The sequence below is a fragment of the Grampus griseus genome, assembly GCF_964374135.1.
Source record: "Grampus griseus genome assembly, chromosome: 9".
Taxonomy (NCBI): domain Eukaryota; kingdom Metazoa; phylum Chordata; class Mammalia; order Artiodactyla; family Delphinidae; genus Grampus; species Grampus griseus.
In genome coordinates this window covers 22727259-22745812 of record NC_139003.1, presented here as the reverse complement: position 1 = coordinate 22745812, position 18554 = coordinate 22727259, and the positions used below count along the sequence as shown (strand labels likewise).

General features: G+C 44.0%; 2 protein-coding genes across 2 annotated transcripts in view; both read left to right on the top strand.

Annotated features, from left to right (window-relative positions):
* The window catches only part of STRIP2 (striatin interacting protein 2), a 44257-nt gene extending 41083 nt beyond the window's left edge, over nt 1-3174 (top strand). Inside the window, exon 21 of the mRNA XM_082662555.1 lies at nt 490-3174. Within this exon, the coding sequence (XP_082518681.1) occupies nt 490-740 (251 nt within the window). The 3' untranslated portion in view covers nt 741-3174. The remainder of the gene's footprint in view (nt 1-489) is intronic.
* Nucleotides 3175-14277: 11103 nt separating this feature from the next.
* SMKR1 (small lysine rich protein 1) lies at nt 14278-15585 on the top strand (the record flags this gene model as incomplete). Its single annotated transcript, XM_082661467.1, has 2 exons — nt 14278-14322; nt 15391-15585. 2 exons carry the CDS (start codon nt 14278-14280, stop codon nt 15583-15585), a joined length of 240 nt encoding a protein of 79 aa, XP_082517593.1.
* Between the last annotated feature and the right edge of the window lie 2969 nt (nt 15586-18554).

Sequence of the window (18554 nt, the reverse complement as noted above, 5' to 3'; positions counted from 1 at the left end):
TAACTGGTTCATTCTGGTTCTCCTTGTTGTGCCCCTTCCTGCCTCTTACCATTCCTTGAAAACTGTGATTTTGTTCAAGTGGGAAACTCCTATTCCTAAGGAAAGTTCAATAAAGGGAACCGAGTTGCTGTTTTGGAAAATATAATACATATAACTAGCAAGAAAGTGAAATAATGGAAAGGAAATACAATAAAAAGAAGTCTACCTCCCTCAGGGCCCTCATTTCCTTCTCAGCGGTAATCACTGTTAACCAGTTTCTAGACTCTTCCAAAGATAGTCTCTGCATATATAAGCATATGTATGTGGGCATGTGTATATTTTTTAAACCTGACTGGCAGCGTGTTATATACTTACTTTGTACATTGCTTTTTACAAAAAAGGAAATTCTGAGCAGTTGCATTGTTGGTATCCCATAGACCATGCTCTGTGCTAAGAGGAACAGTGTCCTGAGGTGTATACATCTTTTTCTTTCTAATCTTCCCAACACAGACATCGATGCCAGGCCGTGGGACTTCCAAGCAGAAGAATGCACCTTGAGGGCCAACATTGAGGCTTTTAACAGCCGCCGGTATGACAGACCCCAGGACTCTGAGTTTTCACCTGTGGATAACTGCCTGCAGAGTGTGCTGGGGCAGAGGTTGGATCTGCCTGAGGATTTCCACTACTCATATGAGCTCTGGCTGGAGAGAGAGGTTTTTTCACAGCCCATCTGTTGGGAGGAGCTGCTCCAGAATCACTGACTGAGCTCTTGTCAACAGGCATCTGATAGATGGGGGTTGGCTCCAATAAATGGTGCTCTGCCTACCCTGCCCACTCAGCCTTTGTTTCCAGCTCTAGGAGTGCTTGTCCAGGGTAGCAGTGACCCAGCCTTAGGACATCCAGTGTAGTTCAGGACTATTATGGGAGCAGTTAGGCCTGGAGATATAATACAAGGCTGGGAGCCTGAGTGATAAAAAATTGATCTAATTGCCCTGGGGTCATTTGGGTGCCCAGTTGCCCTTGAAATCTCCTGCTGGATCAGTCCTGGACAGGCTCTTTTGTGGGACTGCTCCCTGCTTTCGTCTTGCCTAGAACCACGCTAGCCTTTGCTGGCCCCAAAAGTGAGAATAAGTTTACTATGGCATTTGACTCATGGCATTCATCATAGGTAATGGGAAGTGCAGGTCATAAAATAGGGAGAACATTTCCTTCTTGCTCACCCTGGATTACCAGAGGTTTGGCAAACCCAACTTTGAAATTAAGTCTGTATTTTAAATTTAAAATTCTGACGCTCACCTCTTTCTAAAATCATTAGCTCTGAGATGATTTTTAGAGCAACTGCATCTTCTTTGTGAAGGATGATGATTTACTATTACCTAAATACTGCATGTTATAGAAAGGTATATTGTGTAGTGTTTTTCTTTATTAAGAGATCTATGTTCAGTGTGAAAAGTATTTCCTTGTGTACTCTGTATAGGGCATGGAGTGCTCTGCCACAACCAGTACAAAACAGTCAGGCCTCCTCTAAGGATGTTTCATGTTTTTCTGAAACTATTTCAGTCTTAAAATGACTTGAGTACATTGCAGAAAATTATTCTTTTCATCTAATTCATTTTTAAATGACAAGTTATCTACAGAAGGTTTTATTTATTGAGATGGCATGTCCATTTGTGCTTGTGATCGATTTATTTTTTTAATTGAATAGAACAGCGAGAGCATCACAGGTTACCATTTTTCTTTGTCTCCTATGTTGATAAATGATTTTTTTTCCCTTTTTACTGCTAACAGTTTCAAAGTGTCATGTGGGTATTTAGCAATACTGTTTCTACCTAGAAGTATTACACATTTCTTTGAAAATGTAAGGGTTGTTGTACCAACCTCTTTAAACTTCTCCCTTTTACAGCAGAATCACAGTCTTCCCAACCGAAACACGGTTTTTAGAAAAGTTTCTGATTCAATCAGGATCATCTTATTTCTCTTCCGTCCTCAGAATTATGGCATCTATACTTTCAAGCTTTTTTACTTTAAATGCCCCCACCCTGCAACATGGACACTACTGAATGTTTTTTATGATAGCACCAGGCCACTTTAATTGTGCCAGGACATCTAGTCAAAATCAGCTTATTTACTCCATCCTTTGTCAACCACAGTCTCTTTTGAAGTCAGGATAGATTGCTAATGATTTCCAAAGGAACTATACCAAAATTCTGATTATAGCTTGAATTTCACCCCTTTGTGCTTTACGGGTAGCAGGATTTCTGTTTTTATGGTGAGGTCATGAAGAATGTAAGTATGTAATGGATGAAACTTAAAATAGTCTGTAAATTTTGTCTGAGTAGGACAGCAGTCCTCATTGCAATTAAAGTAATTTACTGAGTATATCATTACTGAACACTATTGAACCCTATTAACCTATGATTTTAATGTGATTTAAGTGAAAAGACAACTTTCAAGAAAAGAACAATTATCAGTCTATTTATTTTGAATAAATAGTATATAGTATTTAATTTAATCAAGAGCAGATAAGTTATCCTCTTAAAAATATGCACGTGGGCTTCCCTGGTGGCGCAGTGGTTGAGAGTCCGCCTGCTGATGCAGGGGACACAGGTTCGTGCCCTGGTCCGGGAAGATCCCACATGCCGCAGAGCGGCTGGGCCCGTAAGCCATGGCCGCTGAGCCTGCGCGTCCGGAGCCTGTGCTCTGCAACAGAAGAGGCCACAACAGTGAGAGGCCCGCGTACCACAAAAAAAAAAAAAAAAAAAAAAAGCACGTGAATTCTTTCCAAGGCATAGATGTATGCTAAACTTTAACATTTCATATTTTTTAATAAATCTTCTCTAAGGGAAATTCTCAGTGCAGATGGAAAAACTGAGGCACCAAAGATAAATGATTAGTTTCAAATTACATCATTTTTCTACTGACTTTCTGGGACTAGCATTCAGGTACTGATAGCCAGCCCCATATGTTACAGTAACTGATTTGAATCTCCCAATTTGAGAATACATGTGTGTGGTTAGGAATAAATCAGAGTAACCAACCTCCAATGGTGATTACTGTTACAACACAGAAGAACATTATTTGAGTGATTTATAAAGTAGAAGATTTTTATTTGTGAATATTTCAGTAAAGTTTGTGTTGATTGTTGATAACACTGTTTCTCTACTGAAGTACTTTAATAAAAAGAATTGTACTGGAGTTAGAAATTTGGTCTTTAACTTCTTCAACACAAGAGAATCAAGACATTAGATCTAGAAAGGAAGGGTATAATTAGAGAGATGAATATATAAAATCTTGCATTAGTATTCCCTGGGGCTAGGCTGATATAAACAACTGCAAAATCTCAGTGGCTTATGACAAACCTTTTTCTCTTGTTCTTGGTTCTGGCAAGCAGCTGCAGCTCTACTCAACTCAATTGACTTGCTAGATTAGCTCTGCTCTGTATGTTGTCTCATTCTGGCACTAGTCTGATGGAATAGCCCTTACCTGGGACATACTGTTCTCATAGTGAAGGGCAGGAGCAAAAGAGCAAACCGTACCACGAAAACACATTTAAAGCTCCTGCTTGGGGACTTCCCTGGTGGTCCAGTGGTTAAGAATCCATCTTGTAATGCAGGGGACTTGGGTTCGATCCCTGATTGGGGAACTAAGATTCCACAATCTGCGGGGCAACTAAGCCGGCGTGCTGCAACTACAGAGCCCACACACTCTGGAGCCCGTGCACCGCAACTAAGACCTGACGCAGCCAATAAATAAATATTTTTTTAAAAAAGAAGAAATTCCAACTGAACAAACACTACTCACAGAATAATAAATAAATAAATAAAGCTCCTGCTTGGATGTGGCACAAGTTAGATTGCTCATAGTCCACTGGCAAAAAGCAGTTCACGTAGGTGAGCCTAACATTGGTCCAGAGAAGCATACTACCTATAGGGAGGCAAGTTGCATATGGGTAGACAGTGAGTCAGAGCAGATTCCCAGGGAGCTCTTGAGATTGGTGGCGGGACTATCTGAGAGATTCCTTTTTTTTTTTTTTTTTTTGGCCACACTGCACAGCTTGCAGGATCTCAGTTCCCCCATCAGGGACTGAACCAGGCCAGGGCAGTGAAAACCCGGAACCCTAACCATTATGCCGCCAGGGAACTCCCTAGAGATTCTTCTTGAGAATATCAACAGCTTTCCAGTGAATATTTGAAAACACTCATTTCAGTGCTTTATGCTGATACTTGCAGTGTGGCTTTCTTGACCTTTCTTGCCCATAGATCCCCAGCTCTTCCACCTAACAATTATTAATCATTGTTATATAAAGACAAGTGTTTTGATGGTTTCTGTTTTTCCCCCAAGTAGTGGTAAGTTAGAATTCATTCCTCTAGTCCTTCTTGAGATGACCCATATTTACAATAAAACTAGCTGAGATCAAGAATGCACCTGTGGGGAAATTCCCTGGCTATCCAGTGGTTAGGACTCGGTGCTTTCATTGCCAGGGCCTGGGTTCAATCCCTGGTTGGGGGACTAAGACACCACAAGCTGTGCAGCACCGCCCCCCCCCCAAAAAAAGTTCACCTGTGCTTTTGGAACAAAAATGACACTTGTTCATACAACAATCAAACTCACGACTTTGATCTCATTGGATGCTATAATTGATGAGCTCTGTAACCACCTAAATATCCTTAACTTTTTTTTCTAATTAATTTATTTTTTTTGGCTGCATAGGGTCTTTGTTGCGCACGGGCTTTCTCTAGTTGCAGTGAGCGGGGGCTACTCTTCATGGCGATGCAAGGGCTTCTCACTGCTGTGGCCTCTCCCGTTGCGGAGCACGGGCTCTAGGACTGTGGGCTTCAGTAGTTGTGGTGCGTGGGCTCAGTAGTTGTGGCTCGTGGGCTCCAGAGTGCAGGCTCAGCGGCTGTGGCATGTGAGCTCAGTTGCTCCACGGCATGTGGGATCTTCCCGGACCAGGGCTCGAACCTGTGTCCCCTGCATTGGCAGGCAGATTCCCAACCACTGCGCCAACAGGGAAGCAATCTAAATATCTTTATCTTTTGCCATATTCACAGGTTTCAGGGATGAGGACATGGACATACCTTTTGGAGGGCCACCATTCAACCCACTAAAACTCATCAGACACTAACAAATAGCAATATTGATTCATTTACTCTTATCAGTATTAGAGGTTTAAGGCAAGACCCAGGGAAGTTATTTTTATCCAGAAAATACTTGCAGCTATTGATGTAGTCAAAGGAGATTCAAGTAAAGAAAGAGTTTTAGGCTTGGGTAGAGGATATGACATGAGGGAACATGTGTAAAACTGAAGAATACATTTATGTATTGGTATTTTTGTTAAGATACATGCAAAAAATTCAAATGATTTTCAAAGTACACAAAGAAAAATGTAATCTCCCAACCCAGATCTCCTGTCTCATTCCCCAGAAGTAATCACTGCCAATATTTTTTTCTATTTTTTATTCTTTCAGAAAATCCCCATGATAATACCCATCTCCTCCTCATCGACATTTTTTTTTTACAATTAGAAGCACAATGTACTGTTCTATTCTTGCTCTTATCATTTATCCTGGAGATCTATTTTTCTATATCAATGTTCTCTTCTATGACTATAAATTTAATATATCAAATAATTAAATCAGATAATTCTTCCCTAACACTGCTTTCAGACATTTTCTAGCTAGGAAGAAATGTTATACGAAAGGGTATAGATGGGAAGAATAGGGTGTGTGTGTGTGCGTCTGCATGTGTGTATGTTGTGGTGGTGGATGAGGTGAAGGGAGATTCACTCAGTTCTCATAGCAATAGGCCAAAGCAATCTGAAATGTAATTTCCTACAAGCAGTTTTTCTGGCCATTCAGACACCCCCAGATCCTGTAAATGGAATGAGATTGGGCCTGAGTGGGCTATGGGGAGATGTTCAGCCTATTTGCTCCTTCAGTAATTAGCCAGATTTAAATTTCAAAAAGGAAGAATTTAAAATTTTTACTTTTATAGAAAAGAAAATAAAGTCTTTCAAAGGAACTGCAAGAGTACAAAAGTCATCCCACCTCTGCTCAAACACCTTTGGTGACTGTGACTTTCTTACTAAATAAGATAGCGCCATCTGTCCCCTTGCCTCCAAATGGAAACATTACTTTGAACATTCTGTAACTTTTTGTTCAAATGCTTAATGGAGCTGTCAGGACAAAGATTCTCCATGTGGATGCCTGTGAAAATATGTCTTTGCTGGAAGATGTGAGATGTTTTACCCAGAAAGGCCGTGCAGCATAAGGGCTCAGATTGACAGTGCTGGACCCAACTTGGTGAGTTATTATACCCAGGCTCTGCCTCCATTAGCTGTGTGATAACTGACTAGTTATTTCATCTCTCTATGTCTCAGATTCCCCATCCATAAATGGGGATAATAACACTACCTACTTTCTAGAGTTGTAAGGATTAAATGTGTCAATATAATAGTGCTTAGAATAATGCTTGTTAAACATGAGTGTTCAAAAATTGCTGGTTATTTCCACCTCATTCCCCTCCCTATTAAAGAATCCCCCAGCAAGAATAATAAATAGCATTTAAATTCTCTAGCTCAGGGATCAGCAAACTATAGCCCATGGGCCAAAACTGGCCCACCAACATTTTTATACAGCCTGTGAGCTAAGAATGGTTTTTTTTCACATTCTTAAATGGTTGAGGGGAAAAATCCATAGACAAAAAATACTTTATGACACATGAAAATTCTATGAAATTCAAATTTTAGTTTCCATAATAGTTTTATTGCAATACAGCCACACTCATTTGTTTACATGTTGTCTATAAAATGCTTTCATTCTACATCAGCAGAGTTGAGTAGTTGGAAAAAAGAGGACATGAGAACTGAAAAGCCTAAAATATTTACTGAGTTTGCCAACCCCTGCTCTAGATAGTTTCCTGAGTCTGCCCCGCCTGGTCTTACTGTACCCCAAGGTTCTCACTGCTGGGACCCTAGTAACTGACCAGAGATTATCTACAAAGAACATTTTATTTTTTCTGTAACCTCCTCTTCAAAATGAGGGCTATACTGGGTGAAGTGAACAGTGCTATACTGTTGAACTTAATGAGATAAAAAGAAAAAGAGAAGGAAGGGAAGGAGGAAGGGAGGGAGGAAAAGCGACCACCAGAGTAGAGAGGAATAAATAGGAATTTTTAAATGTAACTTCTAACAAAGATAGTGATAGAATATTCTAAGTTTGAATATTCTAAGAATGTGCACTTTAATTCTGGTAATTTATTTTTAAAGAACAGCACAGTTAATGTTACTATTTATAAAGAAGACATAAGGATGTGTACTCATAAACATAAAATTAACTAGTACTTTTCCAATGTGAGTTTGAATAGTTATCTAAATTTAACATCATCTTCCAATTTATACAGGAAGATTTTTTCGGTTCTTGTAGAATAAACGGATCTTAAGTGCTAAACATAAAGAGGTTCTTAAGTGGACTGGTGTTTAAGAAAAATGCTTATGTTGTCAATGACATTTTCCTTTGATTCTAACAGTAACCTGCGTTCTTTGTTATAAGGAAGTCAGCCTTTCAGCCCCACCCCCCAGCAGCCCTCCTCACCTCCCTTCAGGTCAATGCTAGGGCTTTCTCCAGTGCAAAGGCTGAAGACCCATTTGGTCAATGGAAGATGGTGCTGCCATTGAAGTTGTACCAATTGTCACTAGACCATTCATTTTATGTTTCACCTGTCCACTGACAAATCGTGCTTTCTTGTGCTTTCTGTCTTTTTTTTCAGACCTCCAGTCTGGAACTCAGGAAAAGCAGGACTAGAACAGATTTGGGAGTGAGCCCGATAGGGGTTAACCTGAGAGAGTTGTGATGACCCAAAGAAGTGTACACAGGGAGTGTGAGCCACCCCTACCCAGGGAGTAAGGCGCCAGCAGAGGAGAAAGCACAGGCAGAAGGCAGGAGAATTTGCCATATCAAGGGCCTATGTATTCAAAAAAACTACCAGACAAAAGTCATTGGAACTTGGGTTTGCTTTGTTGATGATTAGAGAAAGCAAATGCATGAGAACCTGGTACATAAATACTCCCCTTTGGAAGTGAGGTCATCAATCAAAAGAAGGAAAACAAAAAAACACCTTACCCTTGGTTGCAGAGCCTTTCAGGACCCCATCCCTGCTTCTGGGTCCAGTCTCCTCCTCCTGCCCTGGGCCTGCAATGTCCTGTCCCCTGACCTTGGCATAGCTGACTCCTCCTTATCACCCAAATCTCAGTTAAACCTCAGAGAGACCTTCCCCATTCACCAGTTTAAAAGAGTAGTCAGCTATCATCGTATCAATTTAATACACCCAATGTAATACATCCTGTTGCACCTATCATCTTTAATGTCTGCCACGTCCCCCATTTGACATCCCCACCAAAAAAAAACTTTTCTGTGTTCGGGGCTGAATTCCCAGGGCCCAAAACTGAGTGTCAGGCACATGATAGATGCCTAATAACTTGAATAAAAAGAAATGAGTCATTAAAATGAATGAGGGTCCAGCTCCTAAACTGTATATTCTCCTGCGGGGAGGAGGATGTCAGGATGAACTCAAGGTTGGAAGCATAACTGAATCTACTGTATCCTTGCGTAATCCCACGACGGGTATGAGAACTTTTTTCAGGCGCCTTTAAAAAATATTTTGTAGGGTTCCCCTGGTGGCGCAGTGGTTGAGAGGATATCCCCTGCCGAAGCAGGGGATACGGGTTCGTGCCCTGGGCCGGGAAGATCCCAGTATGCGGCGGAGCGGCTGGGCCCGTGAGCCATGGCCACTGAGCCTTCGCGTTTGGAGCCTGTGTTCCGCAACGGGAGACGCCACAACAGTGAGAGGCCCGCGTACCGCAAAACAAAACAAAACAAAACATTTTGTAATGTTTGTATTATTACAGGCTCTTTTACAAACATTTCCCCATGTTATTTTCATTTAAATCCTCAAAGGCTTTATCTCATTTTCCAAAAACGGTCATGGAGTCTTCGATAACTTCTCCAACGTCAGCCAGTGAGTGACCTAGCTCTCACGCACAGCCGAGTCCGCCCACTCCAAGGTCAGTACGGTACACGCGTAGCATCGCCCGCCCGGCCGGCTTTGGCCGGGAGCTCGCCTGCGCCCTCCTCGGTCGCCCAAAGCCAGCCTCCCCCGCGCGGAGCCCGGGTTCCGGGCGTTCGCAACCTTAGCCGCAGTCGTGCGAGGTGAAATGGCCCAGCCAGGGCGGCGCGGCCAGCAGGGGACGGCGGCCGCTCTCACAAAGGCGATTGCGGGCGGGCTGGGCGGGCCGGGCTCAGTCCAACGGCTGGGCGCCAGGCCCCGGTGTCCTGGCAACAGGTAAACACTGAGCGGCCCCGCCCCCCGCGGCGCGCGCCGCGCGGCGTGTTGCTCACCGCCCGCCGGGACCCGCGAGCCCGGCGCCTCAGCCCGCGAGGCGCGCTCGTCAGAGACGCGCAGCCCGCAACTCGTTGCGGTGGGTGTCCCAGCGTGTAGTGGCGGCGGCCGAGTGGCTGACTGCCGCCTCACCCCGCCGGGCTCCCCTGAGCGCCTCGGCCTCCTGGCGCCGCGCCGCGGGAGCGGGCTCCTGAGAAGCGTGGCGAGGTCCCGGGTCTGCGGCCGTTCGGGGGCGAGAGCGGAGGTGGCAGTCCCGTGAGCCGCAGGAATGGGCGCGGGGGCGCCGACCCCAAGCGACGCGGAGAACTGGGGTCTCTTTCAGGATTAGGAATCTATGCCACACTCACCTGCTCAACTGAGAAAGCATTACCATGGTAATACACGTCTTATTTAAGTGTAGGAGGTTCCCAGGCTCTTGTTAAATTAGTTTAATACCGTTTGCCTCGTAGAGGCACGCTTTACTAAGATTTGCCCGCGCCACGAGATTGGTGCCTTTATCTCCTCGCGTTGGTGGTGGTGTCCAGTCCAGTGATCTGAACGCTTTGGGTCAAGATGAGGTGGGAGAGGGGTTTGCTAGGTGGTCTGTGCCCACCCAAAGGGATGGCAACCGCAGAATCAGGCTGAGCCCTTTGTGTGTGTGTGTGTGTGTGTGTGTGTGTGTGTGAGAGAGAGAGAGAGAGAGAGAAAGAGAAAGAGAAAGTTGGTTGGTTGGTTGGTTGCAGTCCCTTGGTTCTGTTGAGCAATTTTCACACCCAGAAAATAAATGCCCAGGGCACCAGTATGTGCCAACGGCGACTTGCCAGGCATCTAGCTTCTGCTGCCCCCACTAGGGTCCCAGGTGGGATTCCTCTCGGTGGATTACGGAATTAGAAAATAAGCCTTGGTGGGACTCAGAGTGCCCGCTGTAGAGAGTGATTCTTCCTTCCAACCTCAGTTTGAGGAAAGGCTTTGGAAGGAGACCTTTTGTGCAGGGAGTTCTTGGGTTTCTGCCCAGGAAATCTTGCAACATCCTTACTTCCATCTGAACCCCAAGTTCGTTGGCTGACAGAGATACATCTTAAACCAAACCCCACTGACGCCAAACCTTCATTTCCAACTTCCTGCTGGATCTCTCCATCAGAGAGCCTTTTCAAACTGTGTTCAAAATCCAGCTCTTTTAACCACTACCATCTCTGCATTTCCCAATGGCACGTTCATCCTCCTGGCCGCAAACTCGAAAGCATTCCTGTTCCCGAGTCCTCATCCAGTCTCTTGTGACCTGCCTGCCACTGTTGGTCAGGCCCTCCTTACTACCACCTGCCTGGTTCTGGCAGTAGCCCCCTATCACTGTTCAGGGGCTGTCCATCTCCCCTGTTCTTCCCTGCCAGTTTGATCAACCCATAATGGCTGTGACCAGGTCCTCAGGGACTTCCACTGTCTCTGAACTAGGCACTGCTCTGCTTGAGCTTGGCGCTGGGAGCCCTTGGTAAGGGGGCCTCAACCTCTTGAGCTTTATCTACCATATTATCTTCTCTGCTTTAAAAAACAAAAACAAAACCACATCCCACATAGACCTACATTCTTCTGGAAGTCTTCTGCACCTTCCCCACCTCGAATGATCAATCTACTTAAAGACGGACCCACCTCTGAAGTACCTCCTGCTCCCCTGTTGCTTCCTAAGCATCCGTAGCCTCCTGCACCTCACTTACTGTGCTTTGCCTGTTTCTTGGAAAGTCTTAATCCTCACCCCCATTAGACTGTAGTATAGAAATGTGTTTGGTAAACCTGTGTTTCTTCCCAGTGTGTTGCATGTAAAAGCACTAAATAAATAGCTCTTGATTTAAATTGAGAGCTATTCCCTGGTTACTTCACATGGTTGACACTGCCATTTTCTTTCAGAGGCCAGGAAACTGAAGCAGAATGGTTTAATAAGTAAAGCCATTTAAGCTGATGGCTTCTCACTGCTCCTTGGATAAAGGTCAAACCTTAGCTTGCGAGGCCTACAGGCCACAGCTGTACGCTGCCTACTTTTCCAGCCTCAACTCCTCTCACTGCCCCCATGGTTGTTGCTTACAGGCCAGTCACATTGACCTTTTTTTTTTTTTTTTTTTGGTCCTTTTGACTTGAAAGGTTGTTTGCTCTGCCTGGGAATTCCCTACCCCTCAGCCCACAGGCCATTCTTCAGGAATCCTTCTTCCTTCATGTCCCAGACGAGGGTCACTCCCTGCCCATCCCATGTCATCATAATGCCATGTACCCTGGGCTTCCTTCACAGCATAGTTGGTGACTAAATGTGTTTGTGATTTTCCCCCTCACTGGACTGTAAGTTTCTTGAGGGCGGGAGCCCAGATCTGCTTTTCTCTCCATGTAACATGAGACCTCATGCACAGGAAGTATTTGTTAAAAATTTGTTAAATGAATGAAGGAGGCATCTTAAAATCCAGAGAAGGAGAAATCTACATTTGCTTTCCCTGAGTTGCATTTTATTCACTCAGCATATTTTATTCATCCCTACAATATGCCAGACATTGTTCTAGGTCCTGAAAGTTCAATGAACTCATAGACAAAACCTCTGGTTAGGGAAACATACAATAAATACACAAACAAAAAAATATTATTAAATAGTGAATGCTTAGGGTAAGGAGATAGAAAGTGACACTGCTGGGAAGGGTTTTTTTGTTTTGTTTTAAATTTATTTTATTTATTTATTTTTGGCTGCATTGGGTCTTTGTTGCTGCGCGTGGGCTTTCTCTAGTTGCAGTGAGCGGGGGCTACTCTTCGTTGCGGTGCGCGGGCTTCTCATTGCGGTGGCTTCTCTTGTTGCGGAGCACGGGCTCTAGGCGCACAGGCTTCAGTAGTTGTGGCGCACGGGCTTGGTTGCTCTGTGGCATGTGGGATCTTCCCAGACCAGGGCTTGAACCCGTGTCCCTGCATTGGCAGGCGGATTCTTAACCACTGCGCCACCAGGGAAGCCCTGGGAGGGTTTTTAAGAGACCATCTGTACCTCCTCCCCCTTTGCCTGGGACAGTGCCAGTTAATGTTTGTTGAAGTGCCTTGTTTTGGGCAATAAATTCTATGGTCACCCTAATTATAGATAGAATAGAGGCATGATGTCTGGAAGGTTTTTCTGAAGAGGTGGTTTTTGAGCAGAGGCTAGCACAAAGGTAAGAAACAAATTATGCTCTCTGTGAAGATCTGCAGGAAGAGGAGGGATCAGGGAAGAGCTTGGCGAGTTTGGGAACTAGAAAGAAGGAATGGTCTTCATTAAGGAGTTTGGAGAGTTTTAAGTCAGGAGCTCTGTGTTCCGCGCCCAGGAATAGTCAAGAGCTATGGAGTTGTGTTCAACCAACCAACCAGCTCAGAAACTGAAAACTTTCACTCCCTTACAAAAATTTCCTAACAGACTTATTGAGGTATAATTGATGTACAATAGACTGTGCATATTTAAAATGTACAGTTTCAGCTTGGCATAGGCGTACACTCATTAAGCCATCACCCCCATTCAAGACTTATGATTTGCAGATATTTTCTCCCAATCTGTGGCTTTGTCTACCATTCTTCTAACTATATCTTTTGAAGAGCACAAGTTTTAATTTTGATGTTGAATTCAATTTGTTCTTTCACAGACATCAATTTGGATATCATACCCAGGAAATCTTTGCCTAACCCAAGGTCACAAAGGTTTTTTTCTATATTTTCTTCTATAAGTTTTATCGTTTTGGGTTTTATATTTAGGTCTATGAGCCATTTGAGTTAATTTTTGCATATGGTGCAAATATGGATCGAAGTTCATTTTTTTGCAAATGGTTATTCATTGTTCCAGCACCATTTATTGAAAAGATTATCCTTGTTCTGCTGAATTGCTTTGGCGCTTCTGTTGAAAATCAGTTGAATCAATTGTTTGTGTATGTGTTGATCTATTTCTGGACACTTTATTCTATTAATCTTAATACCAATACCATACTGTCTGCATCCTGAAGCTTTATAATAACTCTAGAAATAAGGTAGTATTAGTCCTTCAAATTTGTTCTTTTTCAGAGTTCTTTGCATTTCCATATGAATTTTAGAATCATCTACAAAAAGAAGAGAACTTTGAATAAAAATGTCAAACTTTGGTGTGGATCTTAGTTCTCAAACCGTTTTAGAGATTAAAACACACACATTATTGGGGGCAGTTATTCCAGGTCAAGCGTGTTTGACATGCAAAAAAGTATAAAATCAGAAAGGAAGCCAAGACTCAAAATCTTTAAGAGCTTATGGCAGTGCACATCCCACACCCCAAGGTGATGCTTTATCAGGAGATGCAGTTATCATATGGGACTCCATATTGTTTCTCTTCATTTGGATTTCCTCACAGAAGCTGGGCCACTGTGTTGCAAGATATATCTCATCTTCATTTCTGGGTTTTGAATCTAGGAGTGTCCTCCGTTTCATTTCACAAAATGTATTTTAGTGTTTTTAACACATTGGCTATGTTTCTCTTTGTTTAACTTGGGACATTTTTTAAGTGAGATGCTATGAACAGGACATCTATTTTACACAAACATTTAGCCCTTGCAGGCATTCTTGATAACTTATACACTCCTCCTCTCCCTTGCCTAGAAGAGACACTTTTTCAATAATGCATTCCCATCATTTATTTTCTGTATGGGTGGGTCATAGGACATAGAGAATTCCATTCAGCTTTGTGCAGCTCTAGCAAAACCTTGGAGGTAGTTTATTCCCCGGTTAGGATGGTAGCCATTCCTGTGCCGGGAGGGCATTAACCTGGCAGTGTGCTTGTGGCCAGAGCACAACCCCTGAGCCTGGTGGATGCTGGTTTGCACTGGGACCTTGCAGAGCCTCTGCATTTCCATTTTTAAGATGGAAATGATACCTCCCTCCCTTGAAACACAGCTCTGAGGATTAGCAGTGATAAAGGTGATGGCAACATCCTTCACTGAGTGCTTTCTTTGTGTCAGACACGGGGTAAGTGCCTTATGTTCGTGCCTCACTTAATCCTCGTGACTGTTTAATGAGGTAGAGACTATGGCATAACAAATGCCAAAAGATGTATTTGATCCTAATTATCTGTTTTAATTTAATTTTTATTAGGAAAATTTCCAAACATGCACAAAAATAGAATACTAAAATGAATCCCTATATAGCCATATCTCAGATTCAGAAATTATAAGCATTTTGCCACATTTGCTTCATCTATACTTTATTTGGGGGGGAGGGGGATGAGGAAGGTGCAGTATTTTAAAGCAAATCTCAGGCCTTCTTTCATTTCATGCCTACAGATTTTAGTGTGCATCTCTGAAATGTGGGAACATTTTCTTCCATGACCCAATGCCATTGTCAGACCTAATAGAATTAACAATTACTCGATATTGTCAAATGTCCTCAATTGCCTAAAAAAATGTCTTTTCATTGCTTGTTTGTTCTAATCAAAATGCAGGGTCCACACATTAGTTGCATTAGGTTGGGTCTTTTTTTTTTTAGTGTTCTTGGCGGCAGGGGGTGGTTAGTTTTTGTTTTGTTTTGTTTTTGAAAGAAAGGAAACAGGAGAAAGCTGCTTCTCTGCTAAAAGAGTGTCTTCTCTGGGGAGGTGTGTGAGAGTTGGGGAGCCATGATCCATGAGAATTACCCTTGGCACCAGCCTTCCCTTCCCCATACACTCATTCCCCTCGGAGCTCTCTGTCCCTTCGCCTTCTCTCCTCGCCCTGGGTCACCTCGTTATAGTTCACCCTCTCGTTGAATGACACAGCCCACAATATCTAGGTGTTGAGTCGTACCTCAGTTTCTCCGCCTTGCTCTCCCAGTCTCTGGGCGCTTGAATCAGGTTGGATCTCTTTTAAACTGGGGGTCTTAAAAGGCATTTGTTGAATCAGACTGCATATGACTTCTCTTCCCACTTCAAGTTTTTGTTGTTGTCACAGTTTTTTTCCTTTTAGGAATTTTTTTTCTTAAGTTCGGTAGGAAATGTTGAAAATTATATAATGTCAATGTTATAAAAGCTAATTTTCGCCCCGTATATATTCCTGTCTTTGAAAGCCAGGTAAAGGGAAAAGAAAAGGCCGAAGCCAGCCCCGTGGGAAAAAGCAGAAGAAACCGGAAGTGGACATCCTCAGCCCTGCCGCGATGCTGAACCTCTACTACATTGCCCACAACGTCGCTGGCTGCCTGCACCTGCGCGGCTTCCGCTGGCCAGGCGCTACCAAGTCAAAGAAGGGGAAAAACAAGACTTAAGCCAGACCGTTTCCCAGCTTCTCTCTACTACAGAGGACAGAACTTGGGGAAGAGAAATCAGGATAATACCACTGTTGCAAGCAAAACAGACTTTACTGAAGACAATTTGAGATGCAAGCTAAGTGTGCTTTTCAGTGGTAGTTAATGCTAAATGCATTTTACTTCCTCAGCTAAACCCGGGTATGGTGAGCCACTTTGGTTTTTTAGAAGAGGGGAAAAAAAAATCCAAGTAATTCCCACACGGTGATGGAATTGATAGGACTTTAAAAAATTATTATAAGTCTGGGTCAGAATTAAACCTCGCTCTCCAAAGGCAGTTCTAGCTTGCATGAGTTGTTTTCTTTTACCAAAGGGGGTCTGTTATTTAGAGAAGACATGGCAAAAAGCACAGAATTTGCTTATGTGTCCCTCTTTTGGGCACAGTTTCCTTTCGTCATCTTTTTCTGGAAAAATAATAAATATTTTGTTTCTATAATTTTCTTCTCAGAGATCTGACTCTTGTCTGATTCGAATTAGCCACAGACAGTGGTAGAGACCAGGGTTGTCAGTCCTGCTCTGAACCTGCTAGTGTGCAGGAACAGCGGCTCAAATGAGCTGATAGCGTCAGTGGTTGGAGCACAGGGAGAAGGGGACCAGTCAGCACTGGTCCCTCTCTCCTTTCTCTTTCACCCGACTCTTCTTTGTCTTTTTCTACACACTTACATCTTCCCACCTTCTGCAGACTTTCTTTTAAACTTGGCTGACTCTGAGTTTTGGATTTGGTGCTAGAAATGTGCCTTGGGCATTCTTTTTATTTTTTTAATAAATTTATTTATTTTATTTTATTTATTTTTGGCTGCATTGGGTCTTCGTTGCTACGCGCGGGCTTTCTCTAGTTGCGGCGAGCGGGGGCTACTCTTCATTGCTGTGTGCGGGCTTCTCATTATGGTGGCTTCTCTTGTTGTGGAGCATGGGCTCCAGGCGCACAGGCTTCAGTAGTTGTGGCACGCGGCCTCAGTAGTTGTGGCACACAGGCTTAGTTGCTCCGCGGCCTGTGGGATCCTCCCAGACCAGGGCTTGAACCTGTGTCCCCTGCATTGGCAGGCAGGTTCTTAACCACTGCGCCACCAGGGAAGCCTGCCTTGGGCATTCTGCTGATGATATTCTGGGATCTCCCCAGCCTGTGTGGAGACACTTAAAAGAGAAAACTGCAGTTGGTTCTGCTCAGCCCCAAATGTGAAACTTGGAAGGAAAGACATTTTTAAGTGTAAGCACCATCTCTAAATCACATAGCCTCCCATCCCTGCCTCCTGCTCTGTCTTCCTGGCACATCTTGCCACCTCCCCTGGTGCTGACACCTGCGCTGTTGTCTCCATTCACAATTCTGAGCTTGAAGCTGATTCCTCTAGGCAGCACCAGTCCAGAGACGATCTAGTTTGTTTGAATTACTTATAACAATGTCACAGGCTGCCTTGTGAGGATCTCAAACGTTCATGAAGCTTGCTAAGGAAGTCTATAACCCAGGACTCAGGATTTTATAAATATCAGAGAAAAAAGGCAATCCCGTGAATCTTTGTGCCAGAGAAGTGAGGTGCTCAGAACCCACATGAGTTTGCTGGGGATGACACTTGTCTAGCTGTACCATCTGTGCGGAGTGAATGTGAGCCCTTGGCTGGTTGCCAGAGGAGCCCTGGCTCAGCTCAGGTGAAACTTGGTCCTCCTCTTAACCTGAAGGGATCTTTTCTGTTCTGTCTACAGACCTGGGAAACAGGGCCACCTTCCCACTCTGCTGAGATTGCTGGGCTGGATCCGAGCAGTTTCTGTTTGTGGACACACCAACTCTAGTCCAGTCCTTCTCAAACCTGGGTGTGCACCGTGGTCACATGAGGACTCCTGAAAGCGCAGATTGCTGGGCCCTACCCAGTAGGAAGAGCAGGGTTCAAGAATTTGTGTTTCCGGTAAACTCCCACGTTGCGCTGCTGCTGGACCAGACCCTTGGAGATACTGCTCTAGTTCATGCTGCCGCACCAGATGCTGAAAGACTTGACACACCAGATGCTGAAAGACTTGATGAATCTCTGAACGTGTAGGATGTCTAAGGCCCTCCTCTGCCTCACCTGGCTGGGTTCAGGAGCTCGTGTCTGAGCAGTTGTGTTTATGGGAACGTTGGGGAAGTGGCATGTGCATTGCTGCCTTCTGATCTTGTCCACAGCAGGATAACATTGCTGAGGGGAGGACAGACGTGCCAGTCAGCAGACTTCTACAGGCTTAGGAGATCATCTGGAGGTGGCAATGCCTTCTTCTTTTGAGATGGTTAAATGATGAGCAGAAAGGACTGTAAGCATTGGAATAGAAGAAGTACTGACCTGATTGGATGGGGCGCTGCGCACTCGGGGTCTCCACCCAGGTTTTAGCAGGGTGGCTAAAGGCTATTTAGTATTGTCCTCATTGCAACGCTGGGGTTCTGAGAAGCTGTTAGGAAGTTTGAATTAAATAACTATGGTGGTGGTATAGCGAGTGTATATGACATGAACTATCACACGCAAGCCATATAAAAGTTGTGGCACATTTTACTTCGAGAGAAATTCAATTTTTTTGGTGAAATATTCCATTTAAAACTTTCTTCAACAAAATTATCTCATTTTAACAATTTATTGAGTATCTCCTATGCTTGGCATTAGGAGGATAAGACAGGGTTCCTGCCCTTCAGGTGCTCCCAGCCTGGTGAAGGGGGCTGATGCCCAGGTTCCATTGTGACAGCAGCTACATTTCTATTTCAGCTTCGATAAAGCATCATACAGTTGATGAAGGTGATTAAGAGGAGGGTGGGACTGCCCTTCTAGGACACCTGGAGCGCCTCTGATGATAAAATAGGTCCTTGAACGCTGCTATTTTTATTTCGCCAAACTCAAATCGGCCAGGATCCTGATCCTTCCTGTGGATGAGGATTCAAAGGGGAGCGTGTGAAAGGAGCTGTGATGGGAAAGCCC